General features: G+C 46.0%; 3 protein-coding genes across 3 annotated transcripts in view; all 3 read right to left on the bottom strand.

Annotated features, from left to right (window-relative positions):
• Positions 1-315: 315 nt before the first annotated feature.
• On the bottom strand, positions 316-4,321 carry LOC104298858 (acyl-coenzyme A thioesterase 1). Its single transcript, XM_009898968.2, has 3 exons — positions 3,752-4,321; positions 2,215-2,417; positions 316-1,228 (listed from the first exon to the last, which is right to left on the bottom strand). Exons 1-3 carry the CDS (start codon positions 4,203-4,205, stop codon positions 626-628), a joined length of 1,260 nt encoding a protein of 419 aa, XP_009897270.2. The 5' UTR covers positions 4,206-4,321; the 3' UTR covers positions 316-625.
• A 2,099-nt stretch (positions 4,322-6,420) lies between these two features.
• JMJD7 (jumonji domain containing 7) lies at positions 6,421-19,015 on the bottom strand. The gene is made up of 8 exons (XM_054161509.1): positions 18,949-19,015; positions 18,077-18,230; positions 16,932-17,185; positions 15,005-15,061; positions 14,524-14,619; positions 11,163-11,239; positions 9,423-9,582; positions 6,421-7,029 (listed from the first exon to the last, which is right to left on the bottom strand). Exons 1-8 carry the CDS (start codon positions 19,013-19,015, stop codon positions 6,941-6,943), a joined length of 954 nt encoding a protein of 317 aa, XP_054017484.1. The 3' UTR covers positions 6,421-6,940.
• Positions 19,016-20,180: 1,165 nt separating this feature from the next.
• MAPKBP1 (mitogen-activated protein kinase binding protein 1) overlaps positions 20,181-27,160 on the bottom strand; it is a 119,205-nt gene continuing 112,225 nt past the window's right edge. The window contains exons 30-31 of the mRNA XM_054161510.1: positions 25,116-25,201; positions 20,181-24,170 (exon numbers count right to left, since the gene is read on the bottom strand). Coding sequence (XP_054017485.1) covers positions 23,877-24,170; positions 25,116-25,201 — 380 coding nt within the window. The 3' untranslated portion in view covers positions 20,181-23,876. The remainder of the gene's footprint in view (positions 24,171-25,115; positions 25,202-27,160) is intronic.

Here is a 27,160-nt window from a genome sequence, read left to right as displayed (position 1 = left end):
CCTGGTATGTAACTTATCTGGAGTCAGCAGGAGACACTACCAGTAAGTAACCTGGGTAAGGTTCACTGCTTCTGGCTTCTGAGGTACCAGGAAAAAAAATATTACTGCTGCACTTCAAAACAAGCCATAGGAGTGCCTCTTCACTTAGACGAGATCAGACCTGCCACAACATTTTTGCTGAGAAATGTGAGAAGATGATACCAAGAGGAAAGAAGAGTGCACCGGTCTGCTGTCCCAAAAACCTGTTGGTTAGAGCTAGGTTAGTTAAAGACTAACCAACTCAGCACAAAATTGCTCCTTTGACAGTACTCCCTGCTACCAGAGGAGATGCTTGGAGGGTGAAGGGCAGTGCAGCTGGCTCAGTACACATGCACTCTTGCATGATGGGTTGCCAGGTTTTCTCCGATGACTACAGCACACGGGCAGGTCAGATGGTGCCAATCTACAGTGCAGCAGGGGGCAGAAAACAACACAAAATTCAACTAAAAACTGGAAAAATATTTGGGGAATGAAAATTAACAACTATGCAACACTGGGGTTTAGAGGAAAGCAGGCCAGGAAACTTTCAGTGAGCTTCCAAGATTCGGTGAGAGCTGAAATAGGTCATCACCTTTGACAGCTTCCACTAGAGTCTGCTCCTTGGGATACCTGAGTCCGTCAAGTGCTGCCAGAAAAAGGCCTGTATCCTGCGCCATGCATCTTCCTGGGCTTTGGCATGCTCCCTCCACTGCCCTCCCCAATGCACAAGCATCCCAAGTACTTTGTGGACCGAAACCTGGCACAGGGGCAAGTATGGTGGCTCCAACAGGTGCCCAGCTCCAGAATAGGAGCAGAACTCCGCTTCCCGCCCATGCCGCTGAAGGCGTTGGACAGCGTCTTGGCAATAGAGGTCACTTTTCCAGTTCCTGTCATCCAGCCCAGACAGGAAGAGGAACTTGGCCAAGGACCTCTCCAAGGGAATGCGACAATCCCAGGTTGCTGGGTCCCTGTGATCCACCAGGATATCTGAGAAATCCACCACGCCAGGCTCATCACTGGTCTTCATCTTCTGCAAATCGTACGGGTGGGCAGGAATAGTGAAGCCAGCCCCCCGCAAGGGAACGAAAGAATTAAAACTGCTTCCAGATATGCTGACAGCTGCCTTGATTCCAGGTAGAAATGTGGCCATGGAAAGGGCTAGATCACCTCCTTTAGACAAGCCCAAAACACCAATCCCAGTGTCTTTCACCTGAAACACAGTTATGAAGACAAGCGTTACCAACTTCTCAGTTCCTGGGCTGACCTAACTTCTCCAGCTCTGCTTCCTCACTCCTCACCTAAGACCACCCACACTTTACTCCTTCCCTCTCCCTGTTTAGGTTATATCACTCCCCTATCTATCCCTTAGCTGAGCCTTCATAAGGCTATGAATTCTAGAGCTCTCTCTATTCAGGTTATATCACTCCCCTATCTATCCCTTAGCTGAGCCTCCATAAGGCTATGAATTCTGGAGCTCTCTCTATTCAGGTTCTATCACTCCCCTATCTATCCCTTAGCTGAGCCTTCACAAGGCTATGAATTCTAGAGCTCTCCCTGTTCACATTATATCACTCCCGTATCTATCCCTTAGCTGAGCCTTCACAAGGCTATGAATTCTAGAGCTCTCTTTGTTCAGGTTATATTATTCCCCTATCTATCCCTCTGCTGAGCCTTCACAAGGCTATGAATTCTAGAGCTCTCCCTGTTCACATTATATCACTCCCCTATCTATCCCTTAGCTGAGCCTTCAGAAGGCTATGAATTCTAGGGCTCCTCAACATTTCTCCTCTTGCAACACTTCTTGCTGGTGACACCTCTAGACAAAGCCTCTTTACTCGCTCTACATCCTGGTGAGACATTTGCTCTCATTATTATATCTCCAAGCCCCCTTGATCTTCTCTCCTCAAGGTCCCCTTTGGAATACCACTTTTTCATGGGTTTACTTGCATTGACTTTCTTTCATGCTATTGTTCTTTTACAGTCTCCTCCAGTCAACCTGTTATCCTCCAGTTTAGCTACGAGTGCATAGGGTTCACTATATTTGAGGCTGGTTAAACACAGTAACTGTTTAAACCAACTTATGCTGTCCCCCTGTAACTTCTCAGAGACTTAGCTGCATTCAGGGACACATAGCATTCCAGTCAGAAAACTGGAACGTAGTTTCCAACAGGAAGAGCATCATAATTCTTCTCTCACCTGCTCCTGTTTCCGCAGGAAGTTCACAGCTTCCTCAAAATAGCTGAGTTCAAGAGCCTCTGGCATAGGAGGGAGATCTTCAAAGGCCATGTAAGCAAGAGCCAGAGTCACAAAGCCTCTGCTAGCCAGAAGACTTGCTCTGTATTCAACAAGACCTCCTCCAGATCCATACAAATCAATAAGTCCAGGGAATGGACCAGGTCCTGCAATGAAAGATGTGTGTGGGTATGTATATAATCAAAGAGGAAAGTCTCCACAGCTGTCCTTCCAGTAGTGGCCCTTCAGCACACATCAGGACAGCAGATATCAGAAATGATCCTCTGAAGGGGAGGTTGTCATTCTCAGGCTCACATACAATCACTGTAAGGACACTGATCTGGATTTTTCTTTTTTCTCTTAGGAACCCATTATAGGAACTTGGGCATCCTTCTCCCACCATGAATTTCAGCTGATGTTGGCCTAGATGTTCCCAGGCCACTGGGGGTCAGTGAACAAACAGTATTGCTGCATAGCTGCACTTCTTTAGCAACTATGCTGACAGGTTTTCCACAGAGGGAATACTTGGGTTATGAAATACACCACAAAGGTCAGCACCAACCTGCACCACTTCAGGTTTCAGCATGATCCGGGTAACTAGCCCTGGCCTTCTCAGCTCTCCTGCAGCTCTTCTTTACAGCTGCTGCTCTGCCCATTCTTATAGCCAGATTTCCATTACAAGATGTGGTGTCACTGCAGCTGCCAGGGACTTTTCATTCATTACAGAGCAAGGTATTTGTATTTTAAGTACTACCCAAGGAACGTAAGCAGTTCAGGCTCAGAGCAGCTTTACACTGGAGCCAGTCCCAGCGCTCTCCGTATGGAGTTGTGGACTGTGATGCCTGTTTAGTTAAAGACCTTGCTTCTTCCATTTATATCCCATCTTCCTAAGCATTCCATACAGTGACATTGCTCAGTGGAGTCTCTACTCCACTAAGTAGACACCACTGACTTCATTCTTTGGCTTTTCCTTAGCCAAAGAGAGAGGCACATAAGTCTAGAGCCTTCAGGGAGATCTGTGGCAGCTGCTGGACCAGCCTAGGCTGGCTACAGACTGAGTGTAGTGCTCCCACCCATCACACCTCATCATTCCTCACTCCACTGCCACAGCTGTCACACCTCACAGCTCTGCTGAAGACCAGGGGGACTAAACAGAAGAGCTAAGAAACAAGCACACTTTTTCCCAGAGTTCTCACCACAGAAGAGATCCTCAACACCCTCTATTCAAACAAACAAACAAAAACCCAAAACAACCCCCCAAAAAACAGCAGAGACTTTTAATCTGCTATCCCTGCATCCTCGTGCCTCAGCACTTGACCTATCTGGGCAACACTTGCTCCTCCCTGCTCTGCTGTGAGGATCCAAGTAGCTGAACCAAGCACATCCTGAGCAAACCATTACCTGAGGCCTTGCTCTGGGTTGTCGAGTGCATCCAGGGGCCATAGGGCACAATACCAGGTGTAAGTCACACCTTGAAAACCAGAACTCAATTAACACTCACCAGGAGGGAGGAAGAGGGTTGCTTTTAGACGACCTTCTCTGACTGGAATCCTCTTCACCCCCTCTCCTAAAAACCATCGTTCATGTGTGCATTTTCCCAGCAAGTGGCTCATGTCCCCGTGGCCATCGTAAACTTCCACGTCCACATGGAAAGGGGTCAGGACGTTCCTCTTTGCCAGTCGCTTATAGGGCGTTTTAGACTGCAAAGTCCACAGCAGCCCCATCGGCTCCACTCCCAAATAGCTGCCCCCGAGCGCTGGGGAGCGGCTGAGGTCGAGCTCGCCGCGGCTCCCAGCTCTGTAGAGAGCGTGGGCTTGGAAAAGCTCCCCGCTCTCGTCCACCAGGCTGGCTCGGAGGGTCACCGCCTGCTGCGGCTGGAGACCGGCAACGAGGATCTGCACCGGGTCATCGAACAGGCACCTGCGGGCAGGCAGCACCGACACCCGCGCCGCCATCCCGGCTCTGCTGCTGCCGCCGGAGCTGCCCCGTTCTGTGCGGCCACACACGGGCTGCCTGAAACTGCGTGACACGGCTCGCCACAAGCCTTGCCAGGCTTCGATCCCTGCCCAAAGTCCAGCAGGCACCGCCATGACGGCTTCCTTCAGTCGACACACACGGGCTGCTGGGAGATGTAGTTCAGAGCACTCTCCCCCCCAGATACTCCAGCTCAGAGGGCACGCAGTACCACCAGCGCGCCCAAGCTGGCCTTCTCTGGCTTAATTAAAGCTAGCCTTAATTCTGGCTACAGAAAGAGACTAATTCAAAAGTCAGCAGTGTGGAAGTCCGGATTCGACTGCAAAAAACTGGCTTGGGCACCTTTGCTAAGGCACAGTGAGCACAAACGAGCTGGAAAGCCTGAAGTAACGTGACATCTTAACCCAGCTGTGACAAAGCCTGCCCTTAATTCCTCTGGAGGTTTCAGCAATTTCTGAATGAGTGCCAAAAGGCAAAACAATGCCTTACACTTGAACCACGTTTCCTGAAAACAAAACAACGTCAAACCCCCACCAAAACAAAAACAAACCCAAAAGAAACAAAGTAAAAGAATGATTCTGTTTCTGTTCACAGTAATCAATCCTGCCAAACGAGGATTTTCCTAATTAGTAGTTGTCAAATAAACTTTCCCCCATATCACTGATGTTTCTAAGGAACTGTCTGAAGATTTGAGGAGAAATACCAGCTTTGGGGTTTCATAAACAATCTTACCACATCGTTGCAATGCTGGTGTCAATGGGTCAAGAACTGGCTGGAGGGCTGAGCCCCAGTGAATGGTGGTGAATGGTGCCACATGCAGCTGGCAGCCAATCACTAGTGGTGTCCCCCAGGGATCAGTGCTGGGCCCCATCCTGTTCAATATCTTTATCGATGATCCGGACTAGGGGATTGAGTCCATCATCAGTAAGTTTGCAGATGACACCAAGCTGGAGGCAGGTGTTGATCTGCTGGAGAGTTGGAGGGCCCTGCAGAGCAACCTTGACAGACTGGGAGGGTGGGCAGAGGCCAGTGGGATGAGATTTAATAAGGCTAAGTGCAAGGTTCTACACTTTGGCCACAACAACCCCAAGCAGCTCTATAGGCTGTGGACAGAGTGGCTGGGGAGCAGCCAGGCAGAAAGGGACCTGGGGGAGCTGGTAGATAGTAGGCTGAACATGAGCCAGCAGTGTGCCCAGGTGGCCAAGAAAGCCAATGGCATCCTGGCCTATATCAGCAATAGTGTGGCCAGCAGGACAAGGGAGGTTATTCTTCCCATGTACTCAGCACTGGTCAGGCCACACCGTGAGTACTATGTCCAGTTCTGAGCCCCTCAGTTCAAGAGAGATGTTGAGGTACTGGAACGTCTCCAGAGAAGGGTGATGAAACCGGTGAGGGGTTTGGAGCACAAGCCCTATGAGGAAAGGCTGAGGGAGCTGGGGTTGCTTAGCCTGGAGAGGAGGAGGCTCAGAGGAGACCTTCTTCCTGTCTACAACTACCTGAAGGGAGGTTGTAGCCAGGTGGGGATCAGTCTGTTCTCCCAGGCAACCATCACCAGAACAAGAGGACACAGTCTCAAGCTGCACCAGGGGAGGTTCAGGCTGGATGTTAGGAAGAAGTTCTTCACAGAGCGAGTGATTTGCCGCTGGAATGGGCTGCCAGGGAGGTGGTGGAGTTGCTGTCTTTGGAGATATTCAAGAAAAGACTGGATGAGGCACTTAGTGCCACGGTCTAGTTGATTGGATAAGGCTGGGTGATAGGTTGGACTGGATGATCTTGGAGGTCTCTTCCAACCTGGTTGATTCTATGATCACCTTCCAGTCCTGTCCTGTAGTCTCATCCCATTCTGTAGAAATACAAATGGGAATTCAGGCTGCAGGAGCAGGCTTCTGGCTTACACAGCTGACCTGAGCATGTGCTAGGCTGCAAAGGAGTGAAACAATCATTCAGCTGCAGAATCACAGATCATGCCACGAGACCACAGGTGATGTACAGATTGACTGTAGATCTGGCAAAGCAACTCCAAAGTCACCACTCAAGACATAAAAGAGTGTGGCCACATTTAAATACAACAGTGGGGGGAAAAAAAAAACCAAACCAGCAATAAAACTATGTAGCTTAACGTGGAAAACAGCCAGCACTGACTTTTGCATGTCCTCCTAGATACACAAAGAAATTAGTAGAGAAGCAAGCTTTTAAACTGACCTTTTATTGAAGAAGTTCCAATTTCTCACCATCATAACACCACAAATACTGAATTTAGTGAATCAGAACCGGGCAGGACCTTTGCCTTAAGCAGAATCCATTTGCTGGACTGATGCAGCCTGATGCACCAGTGGGTGGAGGAGCAGGTTTCTCCTTGTCTGCCTGAGCTGTTGTGAAAACAGTCTGTAGATCTGAACAAACAGCTGTGGCTTCTCTTCTGGGTTTCCAAAACTTAAGACTGCCTCCCTTCCAGTTCTGTTTTGCTCACCATCACTGAGGCAACACACACAAACCTAAAACTACTGTTACCAAACTTGCAGACAAAAAAAGATCTGGTCAGGTGATCTGGACTCTGAAATCAAGCAAAATATCCATGATCTGTTTGACGGATGTTGCTGAGGATAATTTAACATTCAGTTCTTTTCACCTGAATCACCTTTGTTCTCCAGTCACAGATGCTGATGGTTGTATCCCATCAAAGACAGAGATCACAAGCTGGAGTCCCCCACCTCTGCTATAACACTTCCACAGCTCTTGTGAGATGATCTAGTAGCTGATAATAGCTGTACTTGAGGTCATATTCCATGTCATACCAATAGTTCACTGAAGAGACAAGGAAAAAGAGAAGCACTTCTAAGGCTAGAATGTAATGATTTACAAACACATTGATAGACTCTGTTACAGACTTCACAGTATCACCAAGGTTGGAAGAGACCTCAAAGATTATCGAGTCCAACCTGTCATCACAGACCTCAAACAGACTTCAGCTAGTACAGGCTGCTTCTCCTTAGTGACTGAGCCTTGAAATGAGCAAACCTTTGACCATACCAAAAAATACTGTAAGTAAACACTAGAGCTCTTGAATAGTGCTGCCAATGCAGCTCTGTCTTAACCCAAAGCAACTCTTTTTCAGGCTCTACACTGGATACTCCTTGAAGCAGAAGCTGGCAAGATGTTTAGACAGTGCTTTAATTCTGCTTCTCATTTTAATTTTGGCATATGTATTCTAGAAAAAAACAACAAACAAGCCAAGCAGGACTATGTTGTGCCAATGGTCTGTGTAAAACTTCCTCCTAACCTCCAGCCTGAGACTGTGTCTACCAGAACAAGAGGACACAGTCTCAGGCTGTGCCAGGGGAGGTTTAGGCTGGAGGTTAGGAGGAAGTTTTACACAGAGAGAGTGATTGCCCATTGGAATGTGCTGCCCAGGGAGGTGGTGGAGTCACCACCATTGGAGGTGTTCAGGAGGAGACTTGATGGGGTGCTTGGTTGCATGGTTTAGTTGGTTGGGTGGTGTTGGATGATAGGTTGGACAGGATGATCTTGAAGGTCTCTTCCAACCTGGTCTATTCCATTCCATTCCATTCCATTCCATTCCATTCCATTCCATTCCATTCCATTCCATTCCATTCCATTCCATTCCATATGCTCTAGCTTCAGACCAGAGCCAGAGAATGCAGATTTTCCAAGTGCATACAGACTGTAGTGCAGTCAACAGACTGGAGACTAAATAAGCTCATCAACTGTTGAATATTTCTGACAGCTAAAGAGAGTGGCCTGGGCTTTGCAATCGGAAACAGCCCTACTTTTTGTAAAGAATCTCTAAGGACTGATGCAGGAGTACTGGGAAAAGAGAATGCTCTACTAGCTTGTCCTTTTATCACAGTACAGCAAACACTGAAAGAAAAAACCAAAGTGCTGAGGGAGAGGCTTGCAATATTTGCAGTGTTACACAAATGGTAATGTTATGTTGCCCGAAATACTGTGTTTACTCATCCTGTGCAGACAGAACTATTCCAGGTAAAGCAGAGCAAAACCTCTGCATTCTCAAACCCTGCAAACTTTGCACAAGATAACAATCATACTCCATGCCATCCCCATCCCTCCACCTCCACCAAATAAGCAATGCTTGAAATTCTGGAACTCCTTTGGGGAATGAATAAAAAATGAAAGAAAAATAGAGAGCATGATGATGATAAATCTTAACAAAGAAAGAGGTGACCAGGCTTTTGAGGAACAGTAACACAAGCACAGGCTTATTAGCAGGGTGAGAGACTGGGTGGGAGCAGATTCCAGCTCACATGACAAGTCAGTATCCTCTACGTTGTGTCTGCATCCACATCTGAAACTCATACAGTTTTTGGTTTCCTTTTCTTCTCCCAGATCCTTTTTTGCTGGTGTGATAACAGCACATAAAACACACAGCTTCTTTGTGCAAGGTATGTAGATGACCAGCTTGCAGTTGGCAGGCTCAGCAGACTGACTGCTTAGCTCCATGTCAGAAACAGAAACTGGGAGAGGATCACTGAAATAGCTATCCTTCTCCAGACCTGACAACTAGGAAAGACTTTTTCTTCTGCTACATCCCCAGCACTTGCCAACAATTATATGAATTATAAGCAAAACAGACTGCAAGGAGGCAGCTCCATGGCATCTGCCAAGATTGTTATTTCCTCCTGAGAAGAGGCAGATGGTCTGAAAAGGACCTTTGGTCTCAGCTGTGCTTTGCTATGGGATATATAGCTACACACTCACCACAGCTCCAAAACATACTATCAGTGGGCTGGAACATAGCCTCTGTGAGGACAGGCTGAGAGAGTTGGGGATTGTTCACTTAGAGAAGAGAAGGCTTTAGGGAGACTTTATAGCAGATTTCCAGTACTTAAAGGGGGCTTGCAGGAAAGATGGGGAGGGACTTTACCAGAGAGTGTAACAGTAAGATGATTTTAAATTGAAAGATTAGCTATTAGGAAGATATTAGATTAGATACTAGAAAGAAATTCTCCACTGTGAGAGTGGTGAGGCACTGCAACAGAAACATTAGGGATGCCCCCTCCCTGGAAGTGTTCAAGGTCAGATTGGATGGGACTTTGAACAACCTGGTCTAACAGAAAGTATCCCTGCCTATGGCAGGGGAGTTGGAGCCAGATGGTCTTTAAGGTCCTTTCCAACCCAAATCATGATTCCATGGCATCTGGAAACACAATTTATTTTACCTGCTATACACCCATGTGACTGCTGGACATGATGGAACCAGAGAGAAGGCAGGTATAACATCTCACCAGCTTTCACTGTACACTGCAAAGGCTTTGCCTGAGCATACTCTGGATATAGTTCCAGATTCGGGTTCAAGGGGTCCAGGGGGATCCAGGGCACCTAAAAGCAAAAGTGCATGTATGTGTTACTGACTCTGGCAAAAGAATCCAGAAAGCTTCCAGAAAAATAACTGTTAACCAAACTCAATAGGTTACAAAGCATGTATTTTGCCCAGCAAACAAATGCATGGCTACACAGCCTTCCACAAGAAAGGAAGCAAAGATTTGTCTCCTTTGGTGAAGCACTGCTAACTAGGAACAAAGGTGCTAAATGTCAGCCACAACATTTCAGTCTTGTGGCATACTTTCAAAACACTTCCAGCCCTTGAAGTTTCTTGTTCCTCCTACATTCAGTACTTGAGTATTTTATCTGCACCGCTCTTTCCTTTCTTCTTCTAAAGCTCTCTGGTCTAATTTTATTCCCTAGAGCTAAAACCTCCCTTCCTGCTGGGAAATCCCTCCTGCCTACATTCATTTCTTCTATGCCCTACCTCATGACTCCACTTTACTGTGCCACAGGAATGTTCCCACAAGACTCCATGAGCACTGCTCTGAAAATAGAGCAGAAGTCCCAGCTCAGGTTCAGCTGTAGTGTTTAGTCACACATTACAGAGGCAAAATGGGAGACATCAGATACAAAAGGCTACTGAGTTTTTGTAAAGTACCTTCAGATCTGTATATCTTAATCAAATAAATATTGGTACTGCTATGAATACACCATTTATTCCTTGAGACAGGTATTTGTTATTGTTCTGGGTGACACTGATGTAGAGCAAAATTGAGCCCGGAGTAGAGAACCAAAATAAAGTCAATGCAGAGAAGTCTATTTCAGTCTTAATGACATCAAGTCATGTGCCCTTGTACTCAGCACTGGTTAGGCCACACCTTGAGTACTCTGTCCAGTTCTGGGCCTGCCAATTTAAGAAGGACATTGAGACACTTGAACGTGTCCAGAGAAGAGCAACAAGGCTGGGGAGAGGCCTCAGGCACAAGGAGAGGCTGAGGGAGCTGGAGTTGTTTAGCTCGGAGAAGCAGCAGCTCAGGGGAGACCTTTTTGCTGTCTTCAACTACCTGAAAGGTGGTTGTAGCCAGGAGGGGGTTGGTCTCTTCTCCCAGGCAATCAGCACCGTAACAAGAGGACACAGTCTCAAGCTGTGCCAGGGGAAGTTTAGGCTGGAGGTGAGGAGAAAGTTCTTCACAGAGAGGGTTGTTAGCCATTGGAATGTGCTACCCAGGGAGGTGGTGGAGTCCCCATCCCTGGAGGTGTTCAAGAGGGGATTGGACGTGGCACTTGGTGCAATGGTCTAGTAGGCATGAGGTCTTGGGTGACAGGTTGGACTTGATGATCTTTGAGGTCTTTTCCAACCTTGTTGATTCTCTGATTCTATGAATCCCTTTATTGCTGATTCATCAAAAAGTCCTTTACTGAATCTCTTTGTTTGGTGCAAGGAAGACAGTTTCTGGGATCAATGGTTTGAGGTGTGCAGTAACAATCCTTTGTGAATAGTAAGTGAAATATCTAGGCATTCTTTGTCCAGTAATGAAGGATTTGAGGGCTCAGCAGTCCCCCAAACTACCTTTACTGTATTGATTATGTCCTTTATACACCTCTTACCTTGTGTTCTTTTGTATACTTCTTACCTTATCTGCACTCTCCTCATCCACAATTTCAAATGTGCCATCTTCTGATACGTGGTAAGTTGCTGGCTGATAGAGCTCTGAAACCACAGAGTGAATTAAATGACACAACTCAGAGCAGCTCTTAGAGAAACCAATGGCAGGGCATGTCACACTTTCACCACATGTAAGAAAAAGTAAGACAAAACTATTTTCAACTTAGTGTCCTTCCCTTTGCCCTTTTAGATTTTTATCCAGTTTCTTAATTATTTCAATTTTTTAAGTCACTCTGAATACTGAACTGCCTCAGTGTTTGGAATTCCACCCTTCTTTCTTCACAGCAATGATTATCCCCAAACCCCATTTTTCTCCTGGTCCAATTTAGTTCCTATTTTGTCTTGTTTCCCTTTCAGAAGTCATAAAGGCATCCCTGACTTACACATCATTCCATATTCTGGTGTTTCTCCTCAGGTCAGTCAAATAAGACAGCACTCAACAAGAGTTATTGGTGACTTGTGGCCAGCCCCTCACTTCTAATTTTATCAGACAAGGCTCTTCAACTGCTTCCTATATTACAGATTGCTTTTTTTTCCCATGGCTTCAGCACATGTGGTTTCTAAGCCCACCCTTCAAAGAGTTTCTCTCTGTTAACCTGGTGTTCAAAAAGATAAGAGTTGTCTTCACTACATGCTATAAAAAGTAGATGTTACCTCCCTTCTTGAGAAGAGAAGAGAAGAGAAGAGAAGAGAAGAGAAGAGAAGAGAAGAGAAGAGAAGAGAAGAGAAGAGAAGAGAAGAGAAGAGAAGAGAAGAGAAGAGAAGAGAAGAGAAGAGAAAAAGTCCAACCTATCACCCAACACCATCTAATCAACTAAACCATGGCACCAAGCACCCCATCAAGTCTCTTCCTAAAACACCTCCAATGATGGTGACTCCACCACCTCCCTGGGCAGCCCATTCCAATGGCCAATCTCTCTTTCTGTGAAGAACTTCTTCCTAATATCCAGCCTAAACCTCCTCTGGTGCAGCTTTAGACTGTGTCGTCGTGTTCTGTTGCAGGTTGCCTGTGAGAAGAGACCAACCCCCACCTGGCTACAACCTCCCTTCAGGTAGCTGTAGACAGCAGTAACTGGTTTTACAAAGCATGATTCACACCATGTATGTGTATTTCATACATTTGTATACATATGACACCACCTCTCCTGACAAGAAAGGCTGGGACAGATGGGGTTGTTCATTCTGGAGAAGAGAAGGCTCCAGGGAAATCTAATAGCAGCCCTTCAGTGTATAACACAGGCTTAAGAGAAAAGAGGGAAAGACTTTTTACCAAAGTTTCCTAGTGAGAAAAGGGTAGTTTTAGCCTGGATGTAAGGAATCCAATGAGAGAGTCATTAGCCATTGGAATGTGCTGCCCAGGGAGGTGGTAGAGTCACTATCCCTGGAGGTGCTCAAGAGGGGAATGGGACATGGCATTTGAAGCCATGGTTTAGTCATGAGGTCTGTGGTGACGGGTTGGACTTGATGATCTTTGAGGTCTCTTCCAACCTTGCTGATTGTGTGAATCAATTTTTTTACACTGAGGGTCATGAGACACTGGAACAGGTTGCCCAGTGAAACTGGATGTTTCATCACAGGAAGTGTTCAAGGCCAGGTTAGATGGAGTGTTGAGCAACCTGTTCTAGGGAATGGCAGGAGGCCTGGACTAGATGATTAACTTAAAGTTCCCTCCCAGCCCAAACCATTATATGATTCTATGACTGGAAGGCTGTGAAGAAAATAAACCCAGTATAGATAAAATACTGTAGCAGGGCACATATCTATGTGAATTTATATTTGTGTCCCATAGCACTCTGCATTCACTTAGTCTGAAGGTTTGCAAGTGAAGGAATGGGAAAATAAAATCTTATTTTATGAGGCACAAAGTTAAGCTTTCCATCTTCTAGATGACACTGTAATATAACAAAGTATTACTGGGCACAGAGGAAAGCAATATAAAGAAACAGAAAGTGGGCAGTGTGAAGTAAAGCTGCCATATGAATCTCTTTTTCTTCATTCCTCCAGCTTTCAGAGATTCAGTTAGTAACTTGAATATTTCATTAAATTACCACTTATTTTCCATCTCCCTAAGGAAAAGAATCAGAGGCAGAATGCAAAACCTGTTAAACATCAAAGATGCCATGCTACAATACTGACTTAAACAATTTAGATATTCTAAAGCTGAAGAGGCTGCCACAAAGCATCAATGAATCTATTACTTTACAGGGCTGTGACGTGTCAGAATAATGTTTGTATTACAAACTACTTGCAGCACAAAACAGAAAAGGTTTCTGTTCGTGCTGGGAAGTCTTAACACTTTCTAAACATCAAAATGTTATCATATAGAATAGAATAGAATAGAATAGGAATAGAATGGAATAGGAATAGAATAGAATAGAATAGGAATAGAATAAACCAGGTTGGAAGAGACCTCAAAGATCATCACGTCCGACCTATCATCCAACACCACCTAATCAACTAAACCATGCAACCAAGCACCCCATCAAGTCTTCTCCTAAACACCTCCAATGATGGTGACTCCACCACCTCCCCAGGCAGCCCATTCCAATGGGCAATCACTCTTTCTGTGTAGAATTCCTTCCTAACCTCCAGCCTAAACCTCCCCTGGTGCAGCCTGAGACTGTGTCCTCATGTTCTGGTGCTGGTTGCCTGCCTGGAAGAAGAGACCAACCTCTACCTGTCTACTACCCCCCTTCAGGTAGTTGTAGAGAGCAAGAAGGTCTCCCCTGAGCCTCCTCTTCTCCAGGCTAAGCAACCCCGGCTCCCTCACCCTCTCCTCATAGGGCTTGTGCTCCAAACCCCTCACCAACTTTGTTGCCCTTCTCTGGACACATTCCAGCAACTCAACATCTTTCCTAAACTGAGGGGCCCAGAACTGGACACAGGACTCAAGGTGTGGCCTAAGAAGTGCAGTGTACAGGGACAGAATGACCTCCCTTGTCCTGCTGGCCACACTGTTCCTGATGCAGGCCAGGATGCCATTGGCCTTCTTGGCTGCCTGGGCACACTGTAGGCTCATGTTCAGCCTACCATCAACCAGCACCCCCAGGTCCCTCTCTGCCTGGCTGCTCTCCAGCCACTCTGACCCCAGCCTGTAGCACTGTATTGGCTGCCAGCTGGATGTGGCACCATTCACCACCACTCTCTGGGCTCAGCCCTCCAGCAAGTTCCTAACCCAACTCAGTGTGCTCCTGTCCAAGCCATGGGCTGACAGCTTGGCCAGGAGTTTGCTGTGGGGGACAGTGTCTCTGCCTCCTCTTCCATATCTTCCAGTATTTTAGTCTCTCCCCCTTCCAACCTCCAGACATACTGCACAGTAAACCATGTACCGTATGGGATGAAGGGACGGTCACTGGGTGGATGCAGTAGAAACTGTTTCTCTCCAGATATCACACAGTACAAGTTCTCATAATGATCTTTATGTACTAGGATTGAGAAGAAGGGAAAAACAAACAAGCAAACAAAAGAAAACAGAGAGAAAAATCAGTGTTAATTCCTTTTCCACACCAGAAACTACAGTAATATTAAACTGTCAGTTTGTCCTGCCATCATTCCTTCTCTTGCAGCCATTGAGAGTGGAAAGTAAGAATGTGATGTTCTATCAAATGTATTCAACCAAGCTAATTTTCACTGCCAGGTAGATTCACCCAGAGGCTGAAGTGCAGAGGAAAGAAAGCAAAAAAGCATCCTAAAGTAGAACTGCCTTGTCAGAGAAAGCACCCAGTCCTACTGAGCCACGAACTCAGAACAAGCCCACTGAAAGCTGTGCTGAAAGCACACAGAAGATCCACAGCTCCACACGATACGTACGAGATGTCACTGCAGCCGACTCCCCAAGCCAGAAATTCACAGCATCAGGCTTCCTCCCTGCATGGTTAGAGAGCAATGTTGGCAACAAAAACTGAATGTCAGGTGTCATGTTTAAAAGCATTTCAAATAATTTTCAGCTATTTTTTCCCCCAACTCTGTTCTTTAACTTCCTAGGTAACTATGACAAGTTTCATTGCAAACAGCATTCCGTGAGCAACAGCAACCTCCTACACTGGGAAGCCACTGTAGTGCCCATCAGACTTCATGACATAGTTATCATCCATCCCTGAATCAATGGCTACAACACTTTGTTTCCACAGTCTGAATCCCTAAGACCTAGCTCACAGAGAAACCACAGCACATCTGTGTACATGTTTACCTTCTCCTACGCCTCTCCTATGAAGATAGGATGAGAAAGTTGGGGTTGTTCAGCCTGAGGAAGAGAAGGCTCTGTGGAGGCCTTACTGTGGCCTCTCAGTACTTAAAGGGGGTCTATAAGAAAAATGGGGACAATCTATTTAGCAAGGCCTCTTGTGACAGGACAAGGGGTGATGGTTTTAAACTGAAAAGGCAGATCTAGACTACAGGTAAAGAAGAAATTGTTTATACTGAGGATGGTGAAACACAACAGCACAGGTTACCCAGAGAGGTGGTGAATGCCCCATTCCTGGAAACATTAGAGAGGAGGTTGAATGAGGCTCAGAACAACCTGATCTGGTTGAATTTGTCCCTGCTCCTCGTAGGGAGATGGGACTTGATGACTGGTAAAAGTCCCTTCCCACTCAATCTATTCTATGATCACAGCAAATAATTTTCATTGACATTTTAAGGAAAGACACACTGTAAAATAGAAACCAACCAGAACAGAACAGTGTTTAACTAGAAACAAACAGCTGTAATTTCACCAAGGGCGGTGAGGGCTGTGTGGCGTTTCACTCCTTTGTTATCATGGTAGTTTTAGGCTGCACCTAGAAAACTTTCTACAGATCTTGAACAGAAAGTGATAGCACATAAATAAATCAATATTGGATGCAAAATAATGGCAAGGTCTAAATAAATCCCATTGGTCTGACTAGTAACATAAAGTTAGTCTGTATAAACTAGCTTTCTCTCTTTGCTCTGGCAGATACTAACTGCTGCTTCTGCTAGCTTGCTGGCCTTGACCATGTTCTTTGTTTTGGATAAGTACCAATAAGCTCTCTCTCTGCTTTTCTTCTTTCTTCTCTTGTCCTGTGTACAGGGGGGGAGGGGGAGAAGAAGAGGAAGCTGTTGATACCCACCCCAGTTTTGTCCAGGAGGGCTCTTGTGTTGTTTATAAATTGTAAGTATATCACAGTATCACTAAGGTTGGGAGAGACCCCAAGGATCATCAAATCCAACCTGTCTCCACAGACCTCATGACTAGACCATGGCACCAAGTGCCACATCCAATCTCCTCTTGAACACCTAAGCATTGTATATTTTGTACACATTCATTGCATTCCATACTTGTGGATTGTAGGATGCTTGTAAATACAGCTTCATTTGCTTTCAACTGAACTGGTCTGGCCATTTTATTTTGGGGGGTAATTTCAACCCACCACAGTTATGTCAGCTTTGGCAGCAATGGTGTGAAGCCACATTGAAACATGACTCCAAGGGAAAGAAAAGCTGCTACACGTAAAGAAGTGCTATGTGGCACTGCCACCACATTGCCTCCCTTGTGACGACCCAGTTGCACAACTGAGACACCAACGCTTAGAGTAATCCAAACCCAAAACTTGGATTATTCTGTTATGAAGTATTTTACCACTTCTGCTTTCTACAGGGATGAAATCAAACTGAGCTATAACATCCAGAAAGAGAGCAAACGTTCACCGTGTAGCTAGCATGATTGTTTTAGAGCTCCATACAGAACATTTACTGAATATAGGAGAAATAGGTTTACCAAGTGCCTCACTCATCCATGGTATGTCAGGCTGCACATCACAGACAAGTTCAGGGAACTCCTCAGTGAGGTTTGAGCACTGCTTCTGCACATAGAACACGTTGGGAGAGGTCACCTTCTTCTCCACGATGTCCAAAAAGTCCATGAAAGGCATTTGGCGCTCCTCTGGCATGACAAAACGGTCCTGAAACACTGCATCTGCATAACCATTTGGTGTTACTGCCACACTCACTACCTTGGGACCTACTACCTCCCTGCAAAATAAATCAAAGGTTTATATCCAGACCTGCAATTGCCCCATATATGGACACTGGTTACTTTAGAAACATCATTTCATGGGCAGCAAACGTAAGCCTGGCTTTCCGCAGAAAGGTTGTTTCCAGACTAGATTTTCTACTCTCTGGTGTTGACTCACATTCTGCTTCAACTGATCCCTGTGGTCAAGGCAATTGTAGCAGTTTTTGTACCTCCAAATTCTCTCCTAAAAGGTGCCTTCACAAAGGGCCTTCCTTTCCCTCCATGCAGGTAGAGCCACTTCTTGTCATGAATCATGACAGAGCCTGATTATTCTGGAGACCACTCAACTCAGACAAATTTGGGTGGCCACATGCACAAAAGCAAACAAGGAGGGAGAAAGGGTGGACAGAGAGACTTACAGATACACACATTATGAGGCTAACAGCTTTTAGTTCCACAAGGAATCTAGCTCTAAACCCAGAGGTTCAGGTCTAATCCACAGACAACCATAAATCCCCCCTCTTAAGTGAACTTTTCCTTGAAAATGCAGTGATTTTAAAATGTTGTTGTTTTGAGATTCTTTAAGGAAAACAAGGCATACTCAGCCACAAACAAGTCAGTCTGAGACAGCACTACAGCTCCACTTCAACTGGAAAGCTACAGGGTGGAGCACTGGCCAGAGCACAGCAATTGGACTGGCTTAGATAACCTGATCTTGTCAGCTGCACACACCCACCCTTTGGACCCCACCAGAAATGGACAGGGCACAATGTTTGCAGGAGTTTTGGACATGCTGGCAGGACTCAACACCTTCATTCCAAATCCCAGAAGAATCTGAGCTATGAATAGCCTTTTACTGAGATCAACCAACATTAACCAGTGGGTTCTGTTCCAAAGCTCACTCGTACCTGAGGTATGCTGCAGTCCATTTCTTCAGAGCCGGCCAGTGGCTGATGGCATTCTGAATTATGCAAGGTTTGTTTGGACTCACCCATTCTCGATAAAACTCCAGCGGGGACGGAGGTCTATCAAGATAGGGTATGGACTCCAACCACCCCAGCTCTGTCCAGGCAAAAGACAAAGAGTTTTATGCAGCTCTCGAGAGAATTGTGTTCTGCAGTCACCAGGGCTGCAAAACCCCCACACCACAGGCACTCCCTCAGCTGAAAGCAAGCACTGTCCACCAGCTCCAGAAATTGCTCTGTTTAAAGCTGGAGCCAGTTGGGAAAGGTGCCAGCGCCAGATGGGTAGCTTAAACCATGCCCCCTCCCACCCACACACTACTCTCTTGCCATGAGTCACAGATGGCCACGCTGTGGGCCCAGAGAAGAGTGGGCATGAAGGACACATGCATCAGATGCACCTTATACAGATACTACAGGAATGATTTGGGAAGCTGGAGTACTGCTTTGCTGTTTTATATGTAGGAAAATAAGACATTTTCTAGAGTTCCCTTTTCTTCATGCAAGGGCCCTTCTGCTGCCGCTTCACCTGGGAAACATGTGAGTGAAAACAGAATCGGATGCTGCAGCACACGGCACGCAGTGCCATTTGCCGGTTCTGCTGCCCAGCCAGGGTCAGGGCAGCCGGGGACCGCCTTGTCCTTCCCACACGGCCGCCCCGAGGCCCTCGGAGAGCGCCAGGCCCTGCGCCCGCCCCACCGCCCTCTGCTCCCGCACGGCTGTTACAGGCGTGGCCAACCCCCGTTGCCTCCCACCCGCTTCCCGCCGGGCTGCGCCCCCCTCGCCCGCCCTCGCCCACGGCTCAGCCCGGCGCTCACCGCGGGCCTCCCGCGGGAAGGCAGCCAGGCAGCCCCTGACGGCCCGCAGCGCCGCGCCCTCCGCCATGGCGCCCATGCCGCAGCCCGGCCGCTGGCGGAGGAGAGGAGCGGCACCCAGCCCGGCCCCGGAGGAGGAGTTGCCGCCTGCCTCCTCCCACCCTTCCTCCTCGGCCGCCCTGTCTGCCCTACTCCCCTCCCTCCAGGCCCACGCCATGCCGAGCGCTGGTCGGCAGTGAGCGCCGCCGCTCAGTAACAAATCACATTTTTATTGAAACAGTTTTAAGACACGGAGTACAAATGAATACAGAGTTAAAAACAGCTCCCGACGGCGGGGGGGGGCCTCACAGTGCAAAAAAAAAAACACCACCAAAAAAACCCCCAACAAACGACTTTTATTATTACCTTTTCCAAAACTTAAAAAGAAAAGAAAAAAAAGGACATTTTAAAGGATTTAAGTAAGTAAGCCAAAAGTATAAAAACACACGTTTATAAATAAAGCAGGAGGGAGTTGTTGTTTGGGTAGGGTGCTTTGTAAGGGGTGAAAGGGAAAGGGTAGTGTTGGGAGAACCCAGGGTGAGGAGTTGCCTGCCTTGAGTGCAGGTAAGACATGCAGAGCGGACATGGCTTATTCTTAACACTGCTGCCCCACGCATCTCCCCTCCACGCGTGACAGCAGGTCACCCACAGCAATACAGTCCCAGCAGCCCCCCTGTGACTGACACACAATGTGGGACGTGCAGGGAAGGAAACACCTTCTCACCCAGGGGCTGCTTAAGAGACCTGTCTATTATTTTAATGAGGTTTTTGTCATTTAATATCCTGGATGCTACACATCCAACAGGATGGGGTGGGGGGAGACACCGTATACATGCATCAATTTACCAATGGCATTTAAATACCTGTATTTCGTTTTTGTCTTATATATAACTATATACATATTCTTTCTTCTAAAAACAAAACAAAACATAAATCAAGTTTGCATGTTTCTACTCCCAGAAAGAAATGTCCCAATTCCTCTGAGTTATGATGAAGTCTGGAAAATGGGGGATTGGGGAGGGGGCTCCAGTAAGGCCTGCCCCAACCATTGCCTGGGAGGTCCCACAGAAAGGAGAGGACAACCTGAGAGGAGGTGGAAAAAATGCAGGCTCCCATACTCTACTGGTGCTACTGAGGGATGAAGAGGAGGAAAGCATTACCAGTCAGCTGAAGAGAGAGAGGAAAAAACCAGAAGGAAAACAAACAAAAAAATCAGAAAGAGTTTGGTGCCCTCTCAGGTTGTAGCCCATCCTACTGAGCCCAAGAGCGAACCAAGGATCAAACAGGCAAAGTAACGCTATTTACAAGATGGGGAAAAAAACCCCAACAAGTGTCCTTGTTTTGATGAGGAATGTTGGATTTGAGGGGACTAAATGTATGTAAAGAGGAGTGGTAGATTCAATTATTTTTTCAGGCTTTATGTTAAACAAATAACTTGTTTTAGAACAGGCGTCCGGTTGTGCCTATGCTAACACACACACAACCCAGTAAGTGGGATAGACTCAAGTCTATTACCTCCTCTCATAAGCAGTAACTGTTCAGCATTTCTCTGCCTGGCCCAACAGACAGCCTGTGGTGAAATAGATTCACAAGGTGCAACAAAATGTAACACATTTATCTTCTCTTTGTTCTGTAAACTGGTTTTTTTAGGAGTATTTCCTACTGCCAGCAATAGGAAGTTTAGAAGGGAAGAATCCGTTGGATCAGTCTCAAATTATAGAGAGCAACACTATCTCCTCACACCTCTCAGCAACAAACTTGTGGCACCACCATCTCCTTTACTAGGCTTCTACTACTCAATTCGTAACATCCAAGCCTTGAGCAAACAGCTCACGACTACCATTTCAGAATAAATAGTTGCCCAGAGGACAGCAAGCGGAGAAACATGAGGCTCAGTAGGACACATTTAAAACCCAACCCCTTCCAATTCATTCTTCAATTACGGATCACCATCTCAGTCCTAAATCTACTTTCCTGAGGCCCTTCTGTACTGTATCCTTCACAGGTATTGGCCAGATGATGTTCCTCAAGCCAAGACCATCCCTACTTCTACTCTGTTTTCCAAAGCATCCTACATACACTATTCTAATTTTAAACTACACAACCATCCTCCCGCTGATCCACTTGCCCAACACTTCTCTTACCATCATTCTGATGCAATTTAACCTCTGGCTTCCTGTATGCAGCTGTGATCACAAGCAAAATCCATTCCAAGAAGCAAAAGCCACTCTGATCAGCTTAAAAATCAGATTTGCTTCACCCAACTCATTTGCAAGGAGCTTTGTTTCATGTCTCCAAGCCAGCTTCACTGGCTGTTGCTCTTTACCTTAATGGGAATTTCATTCTTGCCACTGGCTCTTCTGTATCATCTCTGACTTTTTTTTGTCACTACCTCAATGTTTAAGTTATAAAATGGAATACATTGCACAGGGGAGTAATAGAAAGGACCCTCAAACCTTTATCACCAGTACCAAAAGATACCTGGGTTGAAGGGACTGCTATTTTACCTGAGTGTCTTGTGGTCCCAGTACAGCAAGACATTTCCTGTATACTAGGACTTATGTTCACAGTCTGAAAGTGGAGAAACTAGTCACCTCAAAAGCAAACTTGACCCACACTAACTCCATCACAGACCAAACATGACTGCCATCATACATTCCACTCACTGCATCTCCAGCAAACCTTTCCACTCAAGGAAGAGGCCAGAAACGTCCCCCCTGGTTTTCAACTTGCATTCCTCTGCAAAACTTGTCTGTGCAAGAGAAGCAGCCCCTGGGACTGAGCACATCAGCTGATTCAGCACAGTGCAATGCCAAGACAGGACCAGAAAATAACATGTTTTTAAAGTTTCAGTACAAGCCCACGGAAGAAAAAGTTAGCCAAGACACCTGAAACATGATTAGGTAGATGTAAACTACAGGCAGGAACAGGTGGAAAGCTCTCAAAGTGCTCCCACACTGCCAAGTCCTGAAGTGCTTGGCAGTGTGATCAGCCAGCAAGCCTGTTGGAGGGAGAGTGAGAACTGCAGAATTGTTGGTGAGAAATAGGCCATTTTACACCAGCCTGGACAGCCCAATAGAAAAAAAGGCTGCACTGCAGATCTCCAGTCACAAAAAGACAGAGAAGACAACAGATCACATTTCCAAGTGCCACAGGGTTTCAGACAGTCAGGAAGGTAAAAACAAAAGAGAATGGCTTCAAGCCTGTAACCTGTGGAACCAAGTGATGCGGTCTGGCTTCCATGCAGTGACTCTCCCACCAAATGCTTGTTGCCTGCATTAGTTTTATAAACTGGGATTACACTGCTCTGCCTTAAAATAAATACAAGACAGACTGGAGATGGAGGAAGAAATAAAGCATTTTGTGTACTCTCCCTGTTGTGCAAAGGAATGGGAGATCGGGGGAAGGTGCTGAAGAATTTCATTGGTTTTAAACCTTTTCGTCTTAGCTTATCCTTGACCAAAACCACATCACTGGACAGTTTTGAGCCACAACAAACACGAGTTAGCATGGCCTTAGAGAAGCTCCACAGGGTAAGAAGAGTATTGCACACACAAATGCAAGAAGGGAAATTTTTCTGTTCCCCAGACCAGAAATTCATGAAAAGCTAAGAGGCTGGGGGCAGGGGAAATGGTGGTCATCACAAGCCAAAATATCTCGTTCAAAGTTCTGGGAAAACCATTTTCTGTATGAGTAGTTGAAATAGTTTTACAAAAGATAAGAGAATCTCAGCATTCTTGGGATTGCAAATATTGCCTGCCTGGAAAAGCAAGAAGAAAATATTTTCCTATCACAGTGAAAGGAACAAATGAGATGGATGAGCCATTGTACTGAAGAGCTCTCAAATCCAGAGTTACACTGCAAGAGATGGAAACCATTTTTCTCATGTCACTTCTCAATGAATAATTCATTACCTCCCAGTTCCCAGTCATGGCAATATCAAAGACAACAGCCAATTCCTAATCATGAAAGGTAGCTGAAACAAACTTCCATGTTTGTATCTAAATCCCATGTTTAAAAAGTCTGCAGAAAACCCAGTCAGAAGGATCAACACAACATCAGATTCCAGATTAAAAACATCACTACTGAATTCACAAAGTAATCTTCAAAGCAGGGTCCAAGGGTAGCAGACCCTTCCTGGGCAGGTGAAGGCAGATAAAATACAGTGTGGGGACTGTCTTGAAACAAGAGAAAAGCGGACAGGGTTGTCATAACAACAGAAGGATTACTCCAGGTAACAAAACTAAGGCAGGAAAAGAAAGAACAGCAAGACAAGCTTTAAGTGGAAAACAGTTCATTAATTGCACAGACACTCCAGCCTGTCTCCCTCTTGGGGGTTTATAATACAGAGATTGTTTCTCGCTGGGATAGGGCAAAGGGATTGACAGTTTTTGTTAAAGGACAAAGGTAACAGCCACCAACGTGACACAGAGCAACAGTCAGAAAAAATAAATTAATAAATAAACCCATAAAAAGTCTGCTTCTTGACTCTCACGAAGCCTTGGAGAAGGAAGGGATTGGCTTCACTTGGACGCCTTTGTTTTTAATCAGCAGCTCAGAATTTCTTGGATAAACTGGATTTTCTTTGTTCCTTTAGGTGCCAAACATCCTGACCTCCTGGCTATGAAGAAATTTCAAGGCAATTTCTCCAAATTCCTCTTTCAATTCTTTGTCTAGAGACAGGAAGTTGAAGATAACTGCGGAAAAACTATTAAAATTGTGGCCAGCACATTGCTAAGAATCGGAGAAAGTCAGTTGTAGGGGCACGAGGAAATCAATTTATATTGGTCTCCCCACCAGCCCTAGACCAGTGCATCAGTCTGAAGCTCTCCCTGTGGTCCTCTTCTTGGGATTATTTCTGTGTGCTCACAAACACTCAAAAGCCACCCTTCTTAGAGTTTTTTGTCCATGCGTCGTTCCACAGCTTGTAGCAAAAGCTCCGAGTACTGTTCCAGCAAAGCTAGTGTCTGCTCATCCCCCAAACTCTTGGGACTCGGTAGATTGGCACCACATCCTTCATTCAGTGGGGTAGTGGTATCCTGTGGCTTTCTCAGTACCTCCTTAACCTTTGGAAGCCCTTCCTCATCCTTCAAAGAGTCCAATTCTTTCTTCATTGAGGAGAATGTCTGTGTCAGGAGGCCTGCTATTTTATCTTTGTCAGTAGAAGACTCCATATCATTTAACACCTAAAATTAAGGAGGAGGTGGGGGGGAAAAAAGGCATTTGGGTTTATGTAGAGCACCAAACAAGTAGTTTTGGCCCCTTATGTAAGTGGAGCCATGAAGACTTGCAGACTATTCAAGTGCCCTTTTCTTCACCATTTGAGACTGTCAATTTAGTCATATAATGAGGCATGCATCCAACAGTGCTAGTCACACAGAACCCAGAGGTTCTTTACAGTAGGGTAAAGATGTCATGCACATTTACAGGCAGTGTTCCCCTATTTGGGTTCCTCCTTGTATATAAGGAGGTGTTCTGTCTCCCAGCTGCAGCACAGGGTGACAGACTCCTTTTCTTCCTTTCTGCCAGATGCAGCTGGTCACAGGAACACAGCAAGGTCAGAGAGCTAATGCAAGCACTAAGGCCAGAGCTACAGAGGCCCACGGGGCAGAAGCGTGCCGTGGGAAGTTTCAGGCTCATTGCAGGAGACTTGGCAGATCAATGCTAAGCAAAGGAACAAGGAGCTGTCTTCCTGCTCTGCATGCAGCTCTGGTCTGGCAGCGAGAGGGACAGGCAAGTGACTGCATGCTCCGTCTCACAGCTGGATTCCCATGGTACCTCTCATTTGCTAATCCTTTTCCCAGGCATCAAAGACAGAGAACAGATGGGGATAATAAAACTTAAAGCTCCTATAACATTTCATCTCTCTGAAGCACTGTATAAATATTAACTAATTCCCTAATACCCCTCTGAGAAAGGAACACACTGTTATCTTCAGTTTACAGATAGGCTAAACAGGCTGGAAAGGAAATTGGTGGGCTCAGAGTACCATGGCAAGCCATTGGAAAATCCAAAAGTTGGAAATCAGGAGTTCTGCCTCCCTGGTTCAAGCTGAAGATGCAGCCAAGTGGACAAGCAGGCAGCTCATGTATTTGATGGCCGTGACAAAGGCCATGCCTGGGGTGACTCACCGTGCGGTAGAGATGGATGGCCTTGCGCATGCTGTCCTGGAGCTCGGACACCACGTGCTCACACTGCTCCACGCTGATGCACGACTCTGAAGGGGAGGAGAGAACAAAAACCCAAACTGAGGCACAGACACACTCCAATACCTGCAATCCAGCAGTTGGGTAAGAAAGCATGTTTTTTAAGTGCACATTTGGAAGACCACATGCACACACTTATTCAGTGTTTAGGGCTGGCTTGAGCCAATCATTAAACAGGCAAGCTCTGCACGAGCTTTCCTTCATACTGCCTTGAGGTACAGCTTGTTTAAACTTCCTGTTTTCCCTGTCTTTAGCCTTTCCAAAGTCAGCAATAGTTTTTCTCAGATGGCACGTTTTTGTTACAGCCCAGGACAGTCGCGGATCACTCATGTCGTTCTCCATTATAATGACATTCAAGTCCAAATGAGGGCTTCCAGTGACAAAAGGCACTGGGCCTGAGGAAGCCTCTAATTTAACCTCCACCTAGTCAGAAATCTACATGCTCCTCCTCTTTGTATCCTTCTGAACAGTGTACAGCCAAGCACTGAGGATGAAGGATTACAGTGAATGATTACACTGCTGTCTAGTGAGGACTGAGGTCCAGGGGAGTGCTGACAACCAACTCAGTCGCAACAGAATCACGTTTCTGAGCAACCCAGGACATGCACTGCTGATACACTGGAATTAAAATATCAAAAATAAAAGCAAGCAACTAAAGGAGACCATCTTCTCCCTGCCCTCATCAGGTATTATCTCCAGAGCATCAGACTTGAAGGCCTGCAAAGTTTTAATGAAGTAAGTGCTTTCATGAGTTAGACATAAACCACAAAGACATAGACACACGCACACCATCTGCAGTTATCTTCAAACTGCAAAGGCCTGAACAAAGGCCATCTCACTTCCTTCAGTTACCTGAAAACAAAACTTGGTTGCATCAGCACTATTTTGGCAGTTTTAAGACCATCACCTTTGAACAGCCTGGAGGGGACCTTAACTGATTTTGTGAATACATCTACATGAAGTATAAACAAATACAGCTGGAAAAACATCTATTCATACATAAGCAAACACATCTAGGAGAACAAAGGGACATGAACAAATCCTTCCATCTGCATTTTTTGTTCCCAGATCACCCAGTCTTGTAGAGTTGGAGCACAGTGGGCTTCAGTGCAGTCCAAGATTCTTGCCTTTTCCCCCCCTCCACTGTTGTTTATTTATTTTGCTGCTCCCCTCCTCCCCTCTTATTGTTTTAAACTCAGCTGCTTCTTCTCATGATTATCCCTGGAATTTCTCCACTGATCATGCTTTTTATGCTGGTCTCCAGCTCTGTGAGCTGCCAGCCCGGAGAAGGGTCCCAAAGATAACACAAATGCTTGTGGTAACAGGCATTTTCTGCCTCTCAGGTGTGCAGAGCAGAGCTCTTGAGAAACCAGCAGAGAATATTAAACACAGCAACAGTATTAAGCACATCTACAGCATTTTAACTGTAGATGTCAAAATGCTTTAACCACAACAGTTAAGTCCCTTTACCTGCAGTTGTTATACAGGCAGGAAAAAGGACAGATGGTAATGGTAAGTGGAAACCCAAAGTCACAGAGCAAGTCAGAAGCAGAACAGGTCTCTGTCAAACCTATAGTTCTAATCTGAACTGCCACACTATGATTCACAGAAGCCACAGTACATTTCCCACAGCGGTAACCAACTTGGATCTGAACAGCTTTTCCAGATCTACCACTTCAAATTTGACCTCACTTAGTCTGCAAGAAGCTGAAGGCTGACAGCTGCCTGACGAGAAAAAAACCCAAATCAAACCAAACCACACAAATTTGGGGATCCACTGTGCTAAATCATCTTAACTTGCTCAAGGATGCTGCTAGATAAATAGTCTGTCAGGGTGTGCCATACATTGGATGTTGCTTAAAAGAATAAAAATAATCATTGCTGGGGAAAAAAATATTGCTCTTTCTCTGCACTGTCTGTGCTAATTCTGCAAAGATCCCTAGCAACTGACCCAAACCAGTGCAATATGT

The sequence above is a fragment of the Dryobates pubescens genome, chromosome 5 (assembly GCF_014839835.1).
Source record: "Dryobates pubescens isolate bDryPub1 chromosome 5, bDryPub1.pri, whole genome shotgun sequence".
In the NCBI taxonomy this organism is placed as follows: domain Eukaryota; kingdom Metazoa; phylum Chordata; class Aves; order Piciformes; family Picidae; genus Dryobates; species Dryobates pubescens.
Note: the sequence above shows the minus strand (reverse complement) of the source record. Positions and strands in the feature narration are given on the sequence as shown.

Bases quoted from the DNA above. Each gene is read 5' to 3' on its own strand.
- LOC104298858 (XM_009898968.2), bottom strand. From the start codon at position 4,205: ATGGCGGCGCGGGTGTCGGTGCTGCCTGCCCGCAGGTGCCTGTTCGAT. The intron at 2,418-3,751 runs GTGAGTGTTAAT...CTTTCATTGCAG, and splicing joins AACCCTCTTCCTCCCTCCTG to GACCTGGTCCATTCCCTGGA. The intron at 1,229-2,214 runs GTGAGAGAAGAA...ACTGTGTTTCAG, and splicing joins TCCTGCGGAAACAGGAGCAG to GTGAAAGACACTGGGATTGG.
- JMJD7 (XM_054161509.1), bottom strand. From the start codon at position 19,015: ATGGCGGAGGGCGCGGCGCTGCGGGCCGTCAGGGGCTGCCTGGCTGCC. The intron at 17,186-18,076 runs GTACGAGTGAGC...TTTATTTTGCAG, and splicing joins TGGACTGCAGCATACCTCAG to GGAGGTAGTAGGTCCCAAGG. The intron at 7,030-9,422 runs GTAAAATAAATT...TTGTCTCTTCAG, and splicing joins GTCACATGGGTGTATAGCAG to TGAACTATTGGTATGACATG.